This window comes from Phyllosticta citribraziliensis (genome assembly GCF_038025025.1).
Source record: "Phyllosticta citribraziliensis strain CPC 17464 chromosome Unknown J3D65scaffold_12, whole genome shotgun sequence".
Lineage (NCBI taxonomy): Eukaryota > Fungi > Ascomycota > Dothideomycetes > Botryosphaeriales > Phyllostictaceae > Phyllosticta > Phyllosticta citribraziliensis.
The window spans coordinates 174952-192858 of record NW_027117349.1 but is presented as its reverse complement, the minus strand read 5'-3'; the positions used below and the strand labels follow the sequence as shown (position 1 = coordinate 192858).

The following is a 17907-nucleotide window of genomic DNA, read 5'->3' as shown; positions in this document are numbered from 1 at the left end:
CCTCAGCCAACCACCGTCTGCCGACTCTGTCCACCTACACAACTTCATGGATGTCTTCGAAGAGCGCTGGAGATACCTTCAGAGAGGGAATGTCGCGCTTCTTAAGCAGACGAGGAAAGCGCTCCAGCGGTGACAAGCGCAAGAGCCTCAACAATGTCGAGGAGGTCAGTAAGGCCGCGCAAGATGGTGCCTGTCCGTGGGGCAGACGCCGCATGCTCGTAAGGGTCTCGTCACTCTTCTTCAGCGGCCCTCCGGCCCAGAATGAGGACGAGATCTCCAAGCGCAGGCGGCTCTCTTCTCCGGGGAACGCGCCCTCCAGCCCCACCACGATGCCCTCGATGGAACAAACTGACTCGAGCAAGCAGCCGCCGCCGGTGGTTCCGTCCGACTTGTACAACATCTTCTCTGTCGAAGACGACAAAAAGCCCGACAAGGAAGAAGAAAAGAAGGTTAGTTGACGCACGGCCTGGGAGCTAGTCCGGCAGGCTGACCTTAGGCAGGTTAAACTCATTGCCCAGCGACTGCAAACCTACGGCATCACGGCCCTCAAGGATTCGCAGATCACCTATGCCTTACGATCCAAAATCACCAATGGCGACATGAAAGAAACCTTTGAACTGCTCGTTCTCTTTCAAGATTCCCTTGAAGGCATACTTAGAGACTACAACCCGAAATTGAAGCTCCTTGGCGCGGAGAACAGGAACGCCGTCACATGTTATTTGGATGCGCTCCTGTTTGCCATGTTCGCCAGGCTGGACTGCTTCGAGGCCATGTTATTTGATTCTTTTACCGACGAGCCACGGCGAAGGTTGGCCACAGTCTTGCGATTGTGGGTCAATTTGTTGCGTGCTGGCAAACTCGTCACAACCGACGTTGTAAGTCCTTCTTCGCATGACATCGAATGATGTGCAAGCACAAATACAAACACTCAGACTGACGCCGCCTCGTAGACAAAACATCTTCAAGAAGCCCTGAGCAAATGTGGATGGGAGGAAGCTGCGCAACTTGTCCAGCAAGATGCATCCGAGGCCTTTACCTTCATCACTGGACAGCTGGAACTGCCGCTTTTGACCCTGAAGATGGACATTTACCACACGGGCAAAGAGGACGTCGCGGATGACCACCGATTTGTGAATGAGAGACTGCTCGAGGTCGCCATTCCCGAAGAGGACCCACAAGCCGAAGAGCCTATCAAGCTGGAAGAATGTCTCGAAGTGTACTTCAACAACCGGATTGAAGTCAGAAGACATTTGGAAAGACAGGCCACGACACAATCGCTGCGGGACGGTCCAAAAGACGACAAGTCAGAAAAGTCCTCAGCTGTCCATGTCGAGGCCGTCGAGGTTTCTGGCGCAGAATCACCATCTACTGCGGCTCCAACTTACAGTACTGACCCCAACAATCCCGCACTACCGGATCGTCCTGTTAATTATCGCAATCGAACAGACAGCATTTTCAGCGAACGACATGTCGAAGAAGGAGAACCATCTTTTAGGAGGACAGAGACTCAGGGGCGTTCCAGAGCTGGTTCTCTGAAGAAGGAGATTACGATGCCTGCATGGCAGTTTTTCAGCTTGATACGTAAGTGGAGAGTTTTCCACCTGTCGTTTGTATCTAACCCGTCGCAGCATGGTACACGGACAATGCTCCAGCAAACGATGCTCAAGTAGCTGCTCACTTTGCCGCCAAGAGGCCCATATTGGGGATATGCCTCAAGAGATATTCAATGACACCAAATGGTCAACCCGTGCGACGGGGCACCTACATTGATATTCCACTAGAGATTGCGCTACCGCACTTTATTTCAGACGACCGACTGCACGAAGAGGGACCCTTGTTTGGCAACTTCCAGCTTGTGCTCCAGTCCGTCGTCTGCCACCGCGGCGTCTCTGTCGATTCGGGCCATTACATTTCTCTCGTACGCGGCCGCGAGGCTTCAGGTAGCCACGACATCAATCACACCATTGACGATGAAAGCCCTTGGATGCGGTTCGATGACCTGGCAAAAGATCGCGTCACTCATGTCGACATCCATCAAGCTTTGAGGGAGGAGACGCCGTACCTCCTCTTCTACCAGGTCTGCCCGATCGACGAGGAACTTGCTCGGGGCGACCCGCCCACATACGAAGAAGCCAACTCGGAAGCGACCACGGCCGATGACACATTCCTGAATGAAAAGGGAGACCTCGTAATCGATACTTCAGACTGGGAGACGAGCCGTCCAAGTTTCGACGCGTCAGAAGGCCAAACTCTCGGTGCGAGCCAAGAGCTCATAAACCCAGATGACAACGGGCCTCGAGGGCGCAGCAGCTTCAACTCCACCAGCCGCAATAGCATTGTCTTTGACGAGGCCAGCCTCAGCCGCGGTCCGACGGGTCCCTCCACGCCGGCCGACGAGTCCAAACCCAGTTTTCTATCATCTTCGAGACGGAGCAGCAAAGCCAAGAAAAATGGCAGCAAAAGTCGACCCTCGAGCCAGAGCGGCGAGGGTCGCCTCTCCATTACCATGTCTCGCCTGACAGGCCGCAAGTCGCGAGACAAGCTCCCCCTAGATGTCGCCGTCTGCAACAGCATCAACAACAGCGGAGCGGCCAGCGTCGACGAGCCGCAAACGCCACGCCACTCAGAATTCGCCGTGCTCGACGAGAATGTCGCCGAAGATCCAACCAATCCACGCGTGCTGGTCGAAGCGCCACCGCCCGCCTCCTCGCCCGCCCCATCCACCCCCGGAGCACCCGAGATGCGCAAGAGCTCGACTGTCGTAGGCGCCATGGGCATGGGTCGGTGGAAGGCTTCACGGTCGCGCCGGAGCAGCAGCGTACCGTTGGGCGAGGACGGCACGAGCAGGACAAAATACACGGATAAGGGCAAGGGCCGGGAGCTCGGCGCTGGCGGCGACGGCGAGACAGTGCCGTCAAAAAAGAAGAAGAAGCCGCCGGAGAGGGAATGCGCTGTCATGTGAGGCGCTACCTGCATACGTACATTCTCGATTGGCTGCACTGTGCGCGCGGGGGAGCATTCGTTGCGGATGATGATGAGACGGTGCGCTGAGAGGCTTTGGTCGGCACAGGGTGAGAGGGTGGGTTGTATACCACACTTTTCCTCTTTTCGTGGATTCTTCCCCTTTTTGAGTTCCATTTCTTAGCCGTTCTCCGGCAACTTAGCCGTTCTCCGGCGACAATGGCGTTTGGGCTGGGTAAGGGGTTTTACATACATTGCTTCTCCTGCCCCATTGCATGGGGCCAAAAGACTTCGAGCAGGTATTCTGGGTTTTCTTCGTGGCGTTCTCGGCCGGGCTGTCATGGTCGTCAGAGTCCTCGCGGCTGGCGCGTGGCATGGATGGATCTTTTGGTTTGGAGGCTCCGGTTCGTTTGGTTTGAGATGGATGGCTTGCGTGGGGGTTGGGTGTCTATGTGACGGCTTGATAGGTGGAGGCAGTAGTTGATGCGTTGGGTGAATACGCTGCATGGCGTCCATATATCCATCTTACCCTTCTGTTACTGTTCAGACTGTGCAAACCTGTTGTTCCGCGTGGAGGGAGCATCCAAACGCCAATTCGCCAGTTGTTTGCACAGTAACATTGAGTGGAACATTTATTGGGCAAGAAGAAGGCGGGCCCGCGCAATTACTTGCGCCAAATAACTGTCCTACACATTGCAAGCCCAAATATCAGCACATGATATTACTCTCTCTACGCACACCATCCTTAGTCGCTATAAGGGCTGGCTAACACTGTGCCGCCGCCCTCCCCACCCCCCACCCCTCCCTCCCTCCCTCCCATCATGACTTCCGCCAAAACCACTACGAATCATCCTTTGTAGAACACCAAAGGTGTGCGCCCTCTACGTGCGTATAGTCAGCCAAGACTCCCCCAAGAAAAGACCCATTCTGAGCATTTATCGCCGTAGAAATGTGGAGGAGAGCCAGGGTGGTCGGTGCCGACTAAGCAGTAGTAGAGTTGGAATTTTCGGAAAGTGGGTTTGGTAGTGACGTTAGGGAGAGGGGGAGGGGGATGGAATTAGCCAACTCTGTCGCTATACACCATCTACATACGGGGTAAAGCTATCAAAAAACGCGGACACCCAAAATGACGGGAAAGGCTCCTACGCTTTGCTACGCTATGCTAGACTGAAAGCTTCCTACGTGCAGCCGGGGTAGGAAACAAACGCTCCCTGCGTATGGCTGAGGTTCTGAACGAATGCTCCCTGAACTCATGGCCCAAAGATGACGCCTAAATGGTGTACTTGAACGACGGATGGCGGTAGCCAAGCATGCCCTCGTCGCCCTCTTGCAGGCGGTAGTCGCGGGCGCCGCGCGCACGCTTCTTGTTCTCGACGCTGCAGTAGATGACGTTTATCGTGCTCAGGGCGAGCGACATGCAGAGGACGCCGATGTTGATGGCGTGGCCGGCGGTGTAGCGTGGCCTGTTTGTCAAGTTATGAGTATATTGGGTTGGGTGGTGGATGGGTACAGGGGCACAGTGGGTGTCGAAAGAAATGAGACTCCGTGGGCCTAGCTGCAGCAATGAACGATTGCTTTGATGCTCCTTAAGTGCAGCTATAGCAGCGAATGAACGCTCCGTAGACGCACTCATATTGCCAGGAGATCTCATTCCCATCGAAACCCACTGTGGAGGAAGGGGGTGGGGAGACTAACGCGTCTTTTTGCAGATAGGTGAAGGTCGCGATGAAGGCTGCCATGTTGGCAATCATGATCTGGAAGCCAGTGCCCGTGGCCCGCACAAAATGCGGCGCCAGGTTGTTTGCGAGCCATCCCATGACGAGCGGGCCGCAGGGGAACACTCCTGCCGCGACGAAAAAGGTGCCGCCGTACCGGGTCAGTGGCTTCTCGCTCGCAATCTGCATAATATAGCCAATGATGGCGAGGAGGGCGAGGCCGATCATGAAGGGCCCGCGCACTTTGAGCTTGTCGGAGTAGTGCCCGACGAGGAGCACATTAAAGAAGCCGCCGATGTTGGGAGGGACGGTGAAGAGCTGCGCCTTGACCGATGTGTAGCCCAGCGTCTTGATGATGGTTGGGAGGAAGAGAGAAAACGAGTAGATGGGGGTGATGATGGCGAAGAAGTTGAGTGAGAGAAAGATGGTCTGCCAGTTCAGAATGGCACGTCTGACCCAGAACCAACTGAAGGTCTCAGACTCGACGTCTCCTGACTGTGTTGCGCCGTGCGAGTCGAGGCGCATGCGGGCGATTGCGGCATCGCGTTCTTCTTCCGTCAAGAATTTGGCGTCACTTGGAGTGTGCGGTAGGAAGAAGACGGTGACACAGGCGACCATGACCGTGATGGCACCCTTTGAAAGTTAGTTGATGAATTCAATTGGAGGACGGGACGAATGCTCCCTGGTCAGACGCACCTCGACAAAGAAGATAAACGGCCAACCGTTGTAGCCTGGCGTGTGGATTCTCGCAAGCCCAGTGGCCAGTAGACCACCAAAGGCGCCGCTCAGGGGGGCGGCACAGTAGAAGAGGCCGATGCGGTATAGTAACTGGTGACGTCGGTAGAACATGGCGAGGTATATGATCATTCCTCCAAGAATTCCGGCTTCAGCCAGTCCGAGGAAGAACCTCACGACCAGAAGCCCAGCGTAGGACTTGACGAAGCCAGTGCACGTGCATATAATACCCCATGCACCAACTAGGAAGGGCAGATAGTAGCCTGCCTTGAAGTACTTAAGCACGAGGTTGCTGGGTACGTCGTAGCAGACGTAAGGGACGTAAAAGATGGCTAGTGCAATGTTGAACTTGTCCGAGTCAAGGTGAAGGTCTTCGGTAAGCCCATCAATTCTTGCGTTTCCAATGTTGCTTCGGTCAATGAAGGCAAGGAGCCACAAGACGAACAGCCAGGGGACAATGTGACGGTCGAATTTTTTCGTTATCCGTTTGTCGAGCTCAGGGTCAATGCCTGGTCCATCGAGCCATGAGGAGATTGTTTTTTCAATGTGGTCTCCATGTTGACTGTGGTCTCCCTGTTGAATGTGGTCTCCATGTTCAATGTGTTCTCCATGTTGAGGGGTCTTTTCAGGGTCTTGGAAGCGTTCATACGCGGCGTCGGGCGTCATGTTGAACAAAGATGAGGGAAATGAGGAGTACCGGATCACAGAATCTGGTCAGACGCCGACAAGCAGCACGCTTTATCTGGCTCGAGAATGGCGATGGTATCTTGTACTCTGGCTTGGCAATCCCCCGCACGATGCTGGCCGCCGCTGACCACACTCGGGCAAGCTCGAGAGACCGGCTCCCAGGATGAGAGCCAGTCAGGACGGCCGTGGCTGGCCATGCAGGCGGTGAGGCGGCGGGAGACAAGGTCATGGATGACAGTGACGGGTATGTATGCAGCTAGTGATTGGTTTGGTTTGATGGATTAGGATGGCGCAATTGTGGACATTGGATTCTTTCAAGACAGCGGAATTCTGGCAAGGTCACGGTGGTGCGGTATCGTGCGGTATGGTGTTGAAGAAAAACGGTACCGTTGGGATGCAGACAAGATGAGCTTGTCTGGCCAAGCCGTGGGGTAAAAGTGGAGACAAGGAACCGAAGGCAGGACGGGCCGAAACCTAAATCATGGACCGAGGCTTCCTGGTCGCAAAAGTCGTGGCGCACGCAACTTCCGAATCACTGCCTTCAGTCGCTGTCATTGCATACGAAGGCTCCCCATCAGCTGCCGCCACAGCGTATGAATGCTCCCTATTCGGAGACACTGATCCTCCGGCCACGACTTTTGTGGCCGACCGGGAGCCTTCAGGTAGGTAGGACCGCAACCGCAACCGCAACCCTGCCCGGACCTGGACCTGGACCTGGACCCGACCGCCATCCGCCATCTGCCATCCGCTGCAGCTCTCGCCCAGGGCAGCCCCGTCCACCCGTTCGGCTGTTGGCCATGCATCTCTCCGAAGACGAAATCTACCGCTCCTCTACACAGTACCGCCTGTGGTCTTTCACTCCCGACAAGCTTCGATCCCTCCGCCAGTCGACAAACGCTGCTGCCGCCGAGCGCGTCAAGGCCAACATCAATCGCTTCCGTAACACCAAGCCCGACGGCAATGGCGCCGATGGCGCAGACCATCTCGATCCTCTCACCCCCGAGGAGGAGCTGAAGCTGGTCGTCATGTACTGCAAGAAGTGCATAGAGCTTGGCAACTTTCTCAAGTTTCCCAGTAGGGTCATCGTACGTCATACCCGTCACCACCCGACGACCTACACACGCTGACAAGCTTGTTGCTAGGCTGCCGCAATACAATACGTGAAGCGCTTCTATCTCTTCAACTCGGCAATGGTGTACGATCCCAAGAAAATCATGCCATCGTGCCTGTTTCTCGCCACCAAGACCGAGGTCAACTTCATCTCGTCGGCCACGTTTGCGTCCAAGCTGCCCAACAAGACCGCCGAAGACATACTTGCCCCGGAATATTTGATAATACAGGCACTGAGGTTCACACTGGAGGTGCGACATCCGCATCGTGGCTTGGACGGCGCCAATTTGGAGCTCATGGACATGGCCAAGGGCCAAGCGGCGTTGCTCCCAGGAAGCTCCACATCCGCCCAGGAGATACAAGCGGACATGATGCGGCTCCCGTCAGAACCCAATGGTGTTCCCACTCATGGTGACGAGGCTTCGCTGCTCAGCAGAGTCAAGGCAGCATGGGGAACGGCGCGAGAGACGCTCAAGACGGTCGCCACATTTACTGACGTCTACTTCTTCTACACGCCCTCTCAAATCTGGCTCGCTGCCCTCTTTCTTGCCGACGAACCACTTTCTCTTTTCTACATTGACACCAAGTTCCCGCTGGCAAACGGTGCGGCAAACCCCGCCATTCTTGATTTGAAGCACAAGGTAGTCGCCACAGTGCGGGCTTGCGCAGAGATGTTGCAAGCGGGGCACGTGGAAGAGCCAAGAGAAGAGATCGGGCGCATTGCCCGGAAGAGGGATGCGTGTAGCGATCCCGAGAAGGCTGATCTCATTGGCTTGCATGCGGCGCAGAAACGAGGCGGTGCGTTGGAAGGGCAGGTTGATGAAAATGCGGCCAAGAGAAGAAAGTTGGAACGTGAGCAGAGTCAGCAGCAAGCAGAAGAGTTTTGGGGACCAGAGCTAAAGAAGGAGTGACGAATAATGAAGCTTGGGTTAGAGGCGGGGAAAAGTTGGAGTATGGAGAAAGGTTGGCATATTTACATTTCTGCTTCAAGGATCCGGTTCGGGCTGTTTGTGCTATTCGTTTCCGTAGGCGTTCGACTCAGCCACAGCTCCTTCCATTGGTGGGTTGTGCATCCGGGCTTCTCCCGACGGACGTCGTTCCTACGGCCTACATCAGGCTGCCGTTTACCGTCTCCTCGCAACTGCTCCTCCTCTCCACCACTCGAAGCCTGGCTCGCGCCATGGAGCCTTGGGATCGTGGCAGCCACAATGCTTCGCCCGCTGCCATGTCTGACCAGAATGATGGCCAAGACGCCGTCACCAAGAAACTCTTGTCCAGGAGGACACATCGGAAGTCTCGAACTGGCTGTGGAAACTGCAAAACGCGGCGGATAAAGGTACCTTTTACTTGTTTCATAAATTCCTCAGACTCGGCCATGTTCCGATAAACAACGGACGCTGCTTCGGGCAGCTTGCTAGGTCCCGTCTTTGCAGGAGCATTCAATCACGTGCCCATGTCAAAGCCTCTCGATTCTTTGGCCAACGTACGTCCCCTAAGACCTTTACTGATCTCGTACAGTGTGATGAAACAAAACCCGAATGTGTCAACTGCTCCAAACACGACTTGCGCTGCGACTACGTTACCGGCGTCCTGGGGCAGGTGATAGCTGCACCTGCCCCATCGACCGCTGAACCCCCAAAGAGAAAAAGGGGCAGGCCTCGAAAGATTCACAACCCTTCGCCCGCTTTCGCGGCCCCAACACCCCAGCCGACACCTCAACCCAACGCTGGTGCTACGCCTGCCTTGATGAGCAATGCCCCTTCTCCAACTTCATTGGAAACATCCGAAGACGACTTGGTCGATCTTGACCTGATGCACCATTTCTCCCTAGAAGGGCACGGCAACTTCTTTGGATCTCCACCATTGAGTCAGTATTGGAAGAGTCTAGTGCCCAAGATTGGCTTCTCCCACCCATTCCTCCTCCATCTTGCTTTGGGCTATGCGGCACTATCCCTTGCCCACGCCCGACCGAATCGAAAAGAGCACTATATTCTGCATGCCGAACGCCACTATACTGTTGGCGTCCGACAAGTCACTGCTCTACTCCCGCAACTCAACGAGGACAACTGTGTGGCCCTCTATCTTTCCGTATCCGTCATTGCCATTTACGCCATGTCCAAAGGCCCCCGACCCGGCGAGTATCTCCTGTTCGGCGACCACGGGAGCGCCGAATGGCTACCGCTTTTCCGAGGCGTAAACTCCATAATTGGACTGGTCTACCACACGCTTTCAACCGGGGAACTGGCAATTATGTTCAAGTACAGGGGAGTGCGTGACTACGGAGGCTCTGAGCCGACGCCACCAACCGATTGGAGACGACATTTGGAAGATTTTCGCATATTCATATCGGAGTCCGACGATCCCAACACTGAGACCTACTTGGGGGAAGTCATGCGTCTAAATCAGTCCTATCTTGCCGTTTGGGGCAACCAGGAAGAGAAGAAGCAGAATCCGTACATGTCGTCCATCTTCGCTTGGATGTATCGCACGTCGAACGACTTCATCCTTTGCATCCAACAAAAGCAACCACTCGCCCTCCTCATCTTTGCTTTTCTCGGAGTCCTCATGACATCATTCCCCCCCGAAAACCACTGGTTCATGCAGGGTTGGCCTCAGCATGTAGTGGCGGGTGCGTACAACTTTCTCCCTCCCGACTACCGCCATCGGATACACTGGCATGTGGAGCAGGTCGGATGGATTCCAGGCACGCCAACAACGCCCTGAATATAGAGATGGGTCTTTTCGAACACTCCTACACGGCAAGGATAACTCAGAAAGCCTCATCTTTCTTCAAACAATCTCGTCATCCTGCGGCCCTCAAACAAGCGAAACATCGCGCCCTTCCGCCTGCCATGTTTAGACGGGGAAATGTGCACGAGCTGCACTGTTGATGTTGGCATTACCCTGTACCGGTCGTTGACACGACTCCCTGCCACTTGGGCACTGTCACCACTCGTCTGGCTTCCATTTTTACCAAGATGGCCAAGATAGCGGAGCCCTTGGCAAAGCTTCCAGACGTATCGTGGCTCCAGAAGCTGACATGGCCATTTGTCATCTGTTGCTGATCCGGTTTTCAGTGAACTTGATGAAGTACCTTCCGGCACTACGGTCATTGCACTTGAACCCAAACACAAACAACGAGCCAACTCTACCAGGTGATTCCCGCCCATTCTTTCGCGTCGAACGTCTGAATGTGCATAGGAGTTCTCTTATACCATCGCCCGAGTGTCAGATGGAAACGCCGGCTCGAGTTCGCATCGGCTTTGCAAACGGGACGGTAGTTGTTTTGCGGAGCCGAGTGTCCAAAAAGAGGCAGGTTCCCGAGCGAGTTTCGTATTCGGATGCACAGGTGGTGTGTTTCGGCTAGCCGATCAGTCTGGCAATGGCGGATTCGGATTTGCATTCGGTGCATGTCCTTCGGCAACTTGACGATGTCTTTGACGAGCATGTTCCTGCCAGGAAGACTTTACCGTTGCAGTTGTCCAGCACGCACGCGAGCTGCATTCTGAGAATCTAAAGGATACGTCTTACACTCAACTGTATACTCAGAGAAGAAAATTGCTGTAGTGCACGTTGGTATTGTATCCATAGCTAGGGAGCATGATCCGGTCTGACAAAAAGCATTCGCATCTTCTTTCACAAATGGGACTTCCTCTTCTGTCTTCCCCAGGCGACAAATCTTCTCAACACGTTCTCCGTCACCTGGGCGCAATTGTTGCGGTAGCCATCATACGCCAAACTGGAGTACCAGTTGATGCTGCCAACGCTAAAGACGCATCCACCTGCCGCCGTCTCGTAAAACACCATGTCACTCCTCACCCTGTCGCACTCTGGACCCAGAGTATCCACCATTGGGAACATTTGCTCTTCGTTGAACAAGCCAAACTTGTCACTATGCCGCAGACTAGAACCGAGCAGTACCGCATTCAGGGGCGTTCCGAGGTCAAAATCGAGCCTGTCGATCTCGTCTCCGCTGGCGCCACCGCCAAAGCCCTCGACGCCGATGAGGCTGCGGTCCTGGGGTGGTATCCCGTGCCATAGCCAGGAGAATTCCGGCTTGAGCGCTGCGGCAGTGGGTGCATAAGGGACGCCCGGACCTGTGCCACATGCGGCACTGCCGACGCCAAAGAGCGACTGCGCGGGCCGTCCACGCGAGCGCCACAAGGCGCCTTGCTGGCCGTTTAGCGAGTGGATCGTCTCGCCGGCGGGCAGTCCAAATGAACGACATCCTTGGTCGCCGCGGCGGACTTCTAGGCGGTGCGGCCGCTTGGGATCAGTGACCGATACCCACTACATTCAAAGTCAGCCAGGACTTTCTTGCGCTTGCTGACAAGGAACTCACGTAGAACCCATTGCCGCCCAGATACATGATGCTTCCGCCTCCGCGAGCATACGCAGAGTATGCATTCAAGGACTCCAACGATGGGTACTCGGGATGGCACCCGGTCAAAACACACTTGTATCCCGACAAAGCTTCCACGCCACTGAGGTGTAAGTCATGGTCAGTGACTACGTCGTAGTTGCCGCGACCGAGTCTATCTTCGAGGAATCCAATGGCTAGCAAGTCGGCACTGAACTCGCGCGGCCGGTCAAACGCCCACATGATGTATCCTGGGCGGACATTCAGGATCGGACGCTTTGAGCTGGAAAAGACGCTGCCCGAACCATCGCGGTGCTCATCGTACATTGACAGACCGAGGTCGCTGCGGCGCACCATGCGATAAAAGTCTTCGCTCTCCGAAATGGTGGCGCCCCCGGGGACTTCCATGAAGGTTCTCTTTGTCTCGTCGTACATGTGTTCATTGGCGTAGGCTAGATAGGTGAATGTGCTCAACACGATGGCCACATCCGGTTGGCTGCTTCCTCTTGTCTTTTTCTGAGCTGCGGTGCCGCGGAGACGACTTGGCCGCACGAAAAACGTGATGGAATCGCGGAGCTTGGGATTTTCTGGATCCCACACTTCCACCGCGTAAGCCCCTGAGAGCGCGCCGGAAGGAATCGTCAGCTGAAAGTCTGTCTCCCATGCCGCATCGTCGAGGTCGTCTTCGTGGAAGTGAATGGCGCCGTAGCCGAACTTTGCCTTGGTCCAGTCAGGCTCTGACCCGTCCCAGTCGTGTCCCTTGACAGCGCGGCTGGGAGCGTTCATCAGGCGGCCGTGTCGTGCATTGCCCGAGACGTCAAAGATGCTGTCTGTTGGTATGCCGACGGAAAAGTCGAATTTCACCAGCGTCTTGCTCTCTCCAGATCCACCGCTTGCCAGTAGCCTTGGAGAATCCAAATGGCCGTTCAAGAAGTTGGTCGGGCCTGGAGATTTCGCGTCAGAACTGGTGCCGACGAAACCAGCACCGAGGAGAAGCGGAGAGCCAGGAGAGTAGAGCACAACGTCGGATTTCAGCCTTTTCTGGACTCGGGCTGGATCGGGAGCCTTCTCCAGCAGTCGATTGAGATGTATGATGCTCAGCTCCGCATCTCGCCCCTTGACCTGAACATTGACTTGAGCCCACCGCCACCGTCGCAACTCGACGCTCGATTCAACGACCTCGACATCGCTCCCCGTCCCGACGTACAGTGCGAGACACCCATTTTCTTGGATGACGACCTCGATGCCGGTGTTCTCCTCGACATTCAGCGTCGACAGCAGCGTCTGCGGGTGCCCGGCACACGGCAGCCAAGGCTGGACAAACACCGTAGCAGTCAAACCAGCCCCAGCAGAAACAACGGACTCGCCTCCCCACGAATTGACAATGGCGTAGGATCCCGGATGCGCGCGCTGCGGCCGGCCCTGCGTACATGTCCCAACGAGCACGTCGGCGATGACTTCTTTGCGCAGCGGCGCCGCCTTTGGGTGGTCGAGCCCCTGGATTAGCCGCACGAGCTGATACTGGTAGCGACGGACGGTGCTGGAGACCTATGTGTGCACGGGGAGCGTTCGTCAGGCTCGCGGTCGTCGAATTGGATGACAGATACGGAGGGATCGTTCATACCTTGACGTCGACAATGTCCCCCGGCGACGCTATCCACGGCTCGACATAACCAATGATTTCAGGGGCATCTTGCTTTACGGCGCTTGTGATGCGCTTGTTCGCTGTGGTTGCTGCTGCGTTGGCCATTTTTGCTTGGGCTCTGCAAGAAATTATCACGGGTAAATTTTCCAAATGGTCGCTTGGTGCTGCAACTTAAACCGTGCTTTCACTCACTCACTCGTTGTGATCCCCCCCATCAAAAGCCACTTGACCCACAAAATATTCACGCCGCAGAGGCCAAAGACTCCCACCTTTCCTGCCTATAAAGGGAATACTGTTATCTAGCATCCGCGCGTACTGGACTGATGAAAAGATGCATGTCTTCTGCTGCTGCCCCGCTGCTGATAAGAATAGCCGCGAGATATGGACAGGGAAGCTCCATGAGTCGCCTATCCGTTCGAATGCATGCCATGGTTGGATTTGGGAGGGGGTTGCCTTCCCCGCAACTTTGTACAGTGGGCACATCACGTGGAGTCGTGTTGCTCAGAGTCAAGGAAGCTTCAACACGGCACGGATCTCTTTGCGCCGAAGGTCAATTTGGTTATCTGCGTACGCGGCGGTAATTTAGCTAGACAAACTCTACGCCAGTTGGCAAGACGCCCTTCCATTCTTTGAAATCACCGAGTATCTATTCCTTCTCATCATCGTTCTCGTTCTTCACCATGTCCTTTCCGCCCTGTACACACGCAAAGTGTTAGTTCGACAAACAAAGTCATGGGTAAAAGAGTTGATGGACTTGCCTCGATAGTCGGATCCAGAACGACACGCGGGTTGGTCGAATTGACCCAGCCCAAGAATGGCTCGCTCAAGTCGTAGCCAGCGATCTTCTGGAGCTCGAGAGGCAGAGACCTTGCCGTCTCCAAGCTCATGTTGAGATAGTGGTTCTCTTCCTGACGCAGCCAGCCCCGCGTCATGAAGCAGCTGAAAAGTAGACGCTCTTCGTCCTCGGTCTTGTTTGCGCCGCCGCCTGGCCCATCATTAACCCCTTTTCCTGGTGCGGTTGAGAACAGAGTGGGAATCAAACAAACCATGATAGCAACTCGCGAACATCATAAAGCCGTCGCCCTTCTTCAGTTCCGCGTATGCGACCAGACTGTCATCTGGCTCGCGTTCGTGCTCCCAGAGGTGGCTACCTGGGATGAAGCGGGTGCAGCCATTCTCTTGTGTGGCGTCTTTGGCTGCTACGAACCAGCCAAGACCTGTGTCGCGCTGGAGGTCTTCGGGGTACTTTTCAATCTTCTTGTTAACAACGTGGTAGCACCAATCATCTCTGTGCAGAGGCTGCTTGTGAGCGCCTGGATTGATCGAAAAGCAGACTGAATTCATGATCTGTGGCCGACTTGTGGCGTACGTTTTCTTGTGGCCACTCCAGAACCAGTTCTTGGTCGTCAGGAATTTATCGCACGTAGCCTGGTAGAGAGGGTGCATGACGACCTTTTCGGCGCACGTCCGGGAATTAGGAATGAGGCCGTAGCAGCGGCGGGTTTGTTTTGGAAAGAACTCGCCATCCCAAGGCGCATCTTTCTCGAGGAGTGGTCTGAGATCCTCTTTGGTCTTGTCAGTATTTTGAAATGACGTGAACTGGGAGCATCCTACTCTCAATGACGTCGAGGTCCTCATGTGGCACAGCATTCTTTATTACCACGCCTCCGGCGACCTTCAACGCATCGACGACCTCGTCGACCGATGCGGTGTTGGGCAAGACGCGAACTTTGGGGAGAGACTCTTTGCTAGTACCGTTTGTATGACCATTACTCGTAGCGCCGTTCATCTTGCTGGGTGAGTAAGAGGTCGGCGCGCCGTGAGCCAATCCGAGGGCAGCCATATTCGCTTTGATAAGGTAAGATTTTCAAGCTAGGAGCGAGCTTTCGTCAAGGTTGGGCACTTAGTGGCGGGCGAAGAGATGTGGTATGGCCCAGCATATATCCTGCCAACTCGGTTGCCTATCTGGGAAGTCAAAACTCGCGTGCCATTGGCTCGGTTTACCAGGGTCTGATTTTCTTATCAGTAAGGCGAAGATGAATGTCGAAATGCCGTCCATCACCTGCACGCTACCCAAACAGAAACTGGTTGGTCAGAGTGGGTGTTTTGCGGTCAATCATGGAACCCCACCACAGACTTGCGCTGTCTCTGGACTTGTCTTTCTCCTCCCAAAATTCATGCAGCAAGTAGCTGACTGTCGAGAACATTTCGTATCGACACTTTTGGCTCCACCATTGACAGTATTCCTGACAAAAGCCTCGCGCCTCACTGTCTGAAAGCTCGACTCCAGCCAAGAATACGGGCAGAAGCAATTGTTTTTGCACTGTCGATGTCCTCCGGCAAGACTTGGTGTGGTCCAGCACGATTCTGGCGTAGCGAGAAAGTTTCGCGGGAGGCTTCGACTGCCGATCCCACCTGAAGACTCTGCTGGAGTAGAGAAGGAGAGCATTTCGCCATGCTTCAGTGCAATGCAGGTTGTCGCGCTCTCGTTGTACGTCTTCCTCCGAGTCGTTGGGTGAATTCGAGTCCGGGAATTTCATCTTCTCCAAAGTCGATTCGATCTCATCAATGGGTTTCTCTTCGAATCGCACCCAATTCATCATGCTCGCAATCTCCTTTTCCACAGCCAATTGGCCAAGTTTGGTCAAGCATAGCACTAGCTCCAGAGAACATCCGGAGACCTGGAAGAAGCTCCATTCGTCGCGTTTATCGTACTCGGAAAGCAGTGACAAGTACGAAGAGGGGAAAATGAGACCTCTTCGGGATATCAAGGCAATTGTGGAGTCCCACCTACTTGGTAAGTCCAAGGTCTCTTGCTGTGAGCATTAGCTTACCATAGAAGCATCGCTGTCTGCGCGCGAAGCCGAGACGAACTGCGCAGGCTTTCAATACCCATGCGGTTGAGTATTTTGAGCGCCTTCTTCAACCGGTCAGGCCAAAAACCAAAGGCCGACTGCGCAGACTATAGCGGGACAAGTTAGCTTCGTGCGCTCCACGACGTCGAGCAGCTTACCTCGAGCGTGAATACTGTCAGAACTGCATCAAGCAGGCTGGACTTTAGCTGATCATCTGATTCATCGGCAAAATTCTCTTGCAATAGCCTGTCAGTGGACTCCTTGTAGCTATGCGCGTCATCCTGCCAAGTAGGCTCCATGCGACTCAAATGGTACGAAGAAAGAGCCAGAATGGCGTTGAGCAGCAGTTTGGAACCACTTGACGTGTTTTTGCCAACACGAAAGGGGTTTGCGGCGATATCATGTGTCAATGGAAGTGAACAGAATTCTCTGTCATCTGCAGCCACGGGTTTAGAAGCAGTCGCAAAAACAGACTGTTTGGGGAAGCTCACACAAGTTCAAGAGCTCCGATACCTTCTCTGGGTAGAAGAGCTTTTTGCACAGAGGTGTCGTAGAGAGTGAGGGGACAGGAGCGTTGGGAAACACTGTGGCTTGTGGGCTGAACAAGGAGCATCCAATACTGTCTTCGAGTTCGGGAGGAATGCCAAAGCTGGTGGGGATTTGATCCCAAGTGAATGCGTCAAGATCAGGTAGGCCTTGGTTTGACAGATTGCTGTCATTGTCAAGAAGGGAAAATATGGACGTAGAAGATTCCGGCACCTGTACGGGATCAAGAAGCTGGTGGTCATCTTCAGAGTCCATATAGCTTAAGAGAGCATCTGCAAAAAACTATCAGTATGAGTAAAATGAAGAACACAGGAGCGTGCGTACCCTGTGCCTGCAGTGGCACATTATCTTGAGGCTTGCTCATGGTAGGCGAGCCAGTGGTAGCATCGGACTCTACAGTAGCAATATCAATGGGTGAATTGTCTGACCGCATTTCTGTGTTTCGTGGAGATTGCAAGCAGGAGTCTTTTTCACGAGGCGATTTTGCGGCTGAGCTTTTCCTTTGTTGTTTCCAAGGGCGCGCGGTCACGAACTTGAAGGACTGCGCCGACGCGCCTCTTCGCGAAACTGATATTGGCGACTCGGATATTGGCGACGCGCCTTGCTTGCTTGAAACATCGCTCTTCTTTGGGCTTCTTGTTGCGCCTCGAGAGATATTGCTGCGTTTGTGTTGCCATGACAAAGTCGTGGGAAACCCTCGGCATGCTGTCCCAGTCTGCAAACAGGCGTGGCACAGTGGCCTCAGTCGGTCGCAGCGCCGGCCAATCGCGGCGCAGGAGAAACAATCAGTTTTGGCGAAAGCAAGAGAGTTTGTCCGGGGGCCAGGAGTCGGAGACGTCTTCATGTTGTGTGTATTGTCGAGTGGAAGATGCGGTAGAGCGGTGATGTTCTCAAGATGGCAGTTGGTCGACCCCGCACTCGCACTCGCACTCTCTTTCAAATCGCTCATCTCCCATCGTCAGTGCCGTGCCTCCATTTTCACATGGCGTTTCTTGTCAAGCTCCAACGTCTCTCTGGTCTGCATCTGCTTATCTCAAGTCTAGACCCAAGCGATCTGGTTGAACAATGACCCTGCGCATCACACGATTGCTCCCAATGCGATCATTATCGCTGCAAGCCCGACAGACAGGACCGTTCGTTCGCGCATACGGCGAGTGCGGCTCGCCCAATGATCTCCTGGCTCTTGGCCACTGAAAGATCCCGCTCTCATGCCAATTCCGGTAACCCATCTCGATTTCCTAAACAGGCCTTTGAGAAGCTTAACCTTGCATGGCCAATGATAAGCCAGGTTCC

At 54.6% G+C, this 17907-nt stretch overlaps 7 protein-coding genes across 7 annotated transcripts; 3 read left to right on the top strand and 4 right to left on the bottom strand.

Moving 5' to 3' along the window:
* Positions 1-50: 50 nt before the first annotated feature.
* On the top strand, positions 51-2962 carry J3D65DRAFT_671149 (ubiquitin C-terminal hydrolase family protein; the record flags this gene model as incomplete). The annotated part of the gene is made up of 4 exons (XM_066803367.1): positions 51-449; positions 501-875; positions 951-1581; positions 1629-2962. 4 exons carry the CDS (start codon positions 51-53, stop codon positions 2960-2962), a joined length of 2739 nt encoding a protein of 912 aa, XP_066651153.1.
* An 810-nt stretch (positions 2963-3772) lies between these two features.
* J3D65DRAFT_637275 (major facilitator superfamily domain-containing protein) lies at positions 3773-6105 on the bottom strand. Its single transcript, XM_066801485.1, has 3 exons — positions 5373-6105; positions 4657-5309; positions 3773-4424 (listed from the first exon to the last, which is right to left on the bottom strand). Exons 1-3 carry the CDS (start codon positions 6075-6077, stop codon positions 4232-4234), a joined length of 1551 nt encoding a protein of 516 aa, XP_066651152.1. The 5' UTR covers positions 6078-6105; the 3' UTR covers positions 3773-4231.
* Positions 6106-6895: 790 nt separating this feature from the next.
* Positions 6896-8119, top strand: J3D65DRAFT_560252 (cyclin-like protein; the record flags this gene model as incomplete). Its single annotated transcript, XM_066797460.1, has 2 exons — positions 6896-7183; positions 7241-8119. 2 exons carry the CDS (start codon positions 6896-6898, stop codon positions 8117-8119), a joined length of 1167 nt encoding a protein of 388 aa, XP_066651151.1.
* Positions 8120-8254: 135 nt separating this feature from the next.
* Positions 8255-9960, top strand: J3D65DRAFT_111053 (uncharacterized protein). The gene is made up of 2 exons (XM_066793724.1): positions 8255-8544; positions 8727-9960. The coding sequence occupies exons 1-2, from the start codon at positions 8389-8391 to the stop codon at positions 9930-9932; spliced, it is 1362 nt and encodes a 453-aa protein (XP_066651150.1). The 5' UTR covers positions 8255-8388; the 3' UTR covers positions 9933-9960.
* An 884-nt stretch (positions 9961-10844) lies between these two features.
* Positions 10845-13437, bottom strand: J3D65DRAFT_680321 (uncharacterized protein; the record flags this gene model as incomplete). The annotated part of the gene is made up of 3 exons (XM_066803711.1): positions 13193-13437; positions 11551-13116; positions 10845-11498 (listed from the first exon to the last, which is right to left on the bottom strand). Exons 1-3 carry the CDS (start codon positions 13316-13318, stop codon positions 10845-10847), a joined length of 2346 nt encoding a protein of 781 aa, XP_066651149.1. The 5' UTR covers positions 13319-13437.
* A 389-nt stretch (positions 13438-13826) lies between these two features.
* J3D65DRAFT_111011 (phytanoyl-dioxygenase family protein) lies at positions 13827-15169 on the bottom strand. The gene is made up of 4 exons (XM_066793723.1): positions 14828-15169; positions 14260-14778; positions 13972-14198; positions 13827-13907 (listed from the first exon to the last, which is right to left on the bottom strand). The coding sequence occupies exons 1-4, from the start codon at positions 15054-15056 to the stop codon at positions 13860-13862; spliced, it is 1023 nt and encodes a 340-aa protein (XP_066651148.1). The 5' UTR covers positions 15057-15169; the 3' UTR covers positions 13827-13859.
* Positions 14991-17851, bottom strand: J3D65DRAFT_686068 (fungal-specific transcription factor domain-containing protein). Its single transcript, XM_066803825.1, has 5 exons — positions 16939-17851; positions 16560-16886; positions 16227-16504; positions 16048-16175; positions 14991-16003 (listed from the first exon to the last, which is right to left on the bottom strand). Exons 1-5 carry the CDS (start codon positions 17561-17563, stop codon positions 15283-15285), a joined length of 2079 nt encoding a protein of 692 aa, XP_066651147.1. The 5' UTR covers positions 17564-17851; the 3' UTR covers positions 14991-15282.
* Positions 17852-17907: the final 56 nt, after the last annotated feature.

Coding starts and splice junctions, on each gene's coding strand:
- J3D65DRAFT_637275 (XM_066801485.1), bottom strand. CDS start 6,077: ATGACGCCCGACGCCGCGTATGAACGCTTCCAAGACCCTGAAAAGACC. Junction 5,310..5,372: donor CGTTTATCTTCTTTGTCGAG/GTGCGTCTGACC, acceptor TAACTTTCAAAG/GGTGCCATCACGGTCATGGT. Junction 4,425..4,656: donor ACCTATCTGCAAAAAGACGC/GTTAGTCTCCCC, acceptor CTTGACAAACAG/GCCACGCTACACCGCCGGCC.
- J3D65DRAFT_111053 (XM_066793724.1), top strand. CDS start 8,389: ATGGAGCCTTGGGATCGTGGCAGCCACAATGCTTCGCCCGCTGCCATG. Junction 8,545..8,726: donor GCAAAACGCGGCGGATAAAG/GTACCTTTTACT, acceptor GATCTCGTACAG/TGTGATGAAACAAAACCCGA.
- J3D65DRAFT_111011 (XM_066793723.1), bottom strand. CDS start 15,056: ATGGCTGCCCTCGGATTGGCTCACGGCGCGCCGACCTCTTACTCACCC. Junction 14,779..14,827: donor GGACCTCGACGTCATTGAGA/GTAGGATGCTCC, acceptor ACAAGACCAAAG/AGGATCTCAGACCACTCCTC. Junction 14,199..14,259: donor GTTCGCGAGTTGCTATCATG/GTTTGTTTGATT, acceptor ATGATGGGCCAG/GCGGCGGCGCAAACAAGACC.
- J3D65DRAFT_686068 (XM_066803825.1), bottom strand. CDS start 17,563: ATGAGCGATTTGAAAGAGAGTGCGAGTGCGAGTGCGGGGTCGACCAAC. Junction 16,887..16,938: donor TGTGCCACTGCAGGCACAGG/GTACGCACGCTC, acceptor AGTTTTTTGCAG/ATGCTCTCTTAAGCTATATG. Junction 16,004..16,047: donor CAGACAGCGATGCTTCTATG/GTAAGCTAATGC, acceptor CTTACCAAGTAG/GTGGGACTCCACAATTGCCT.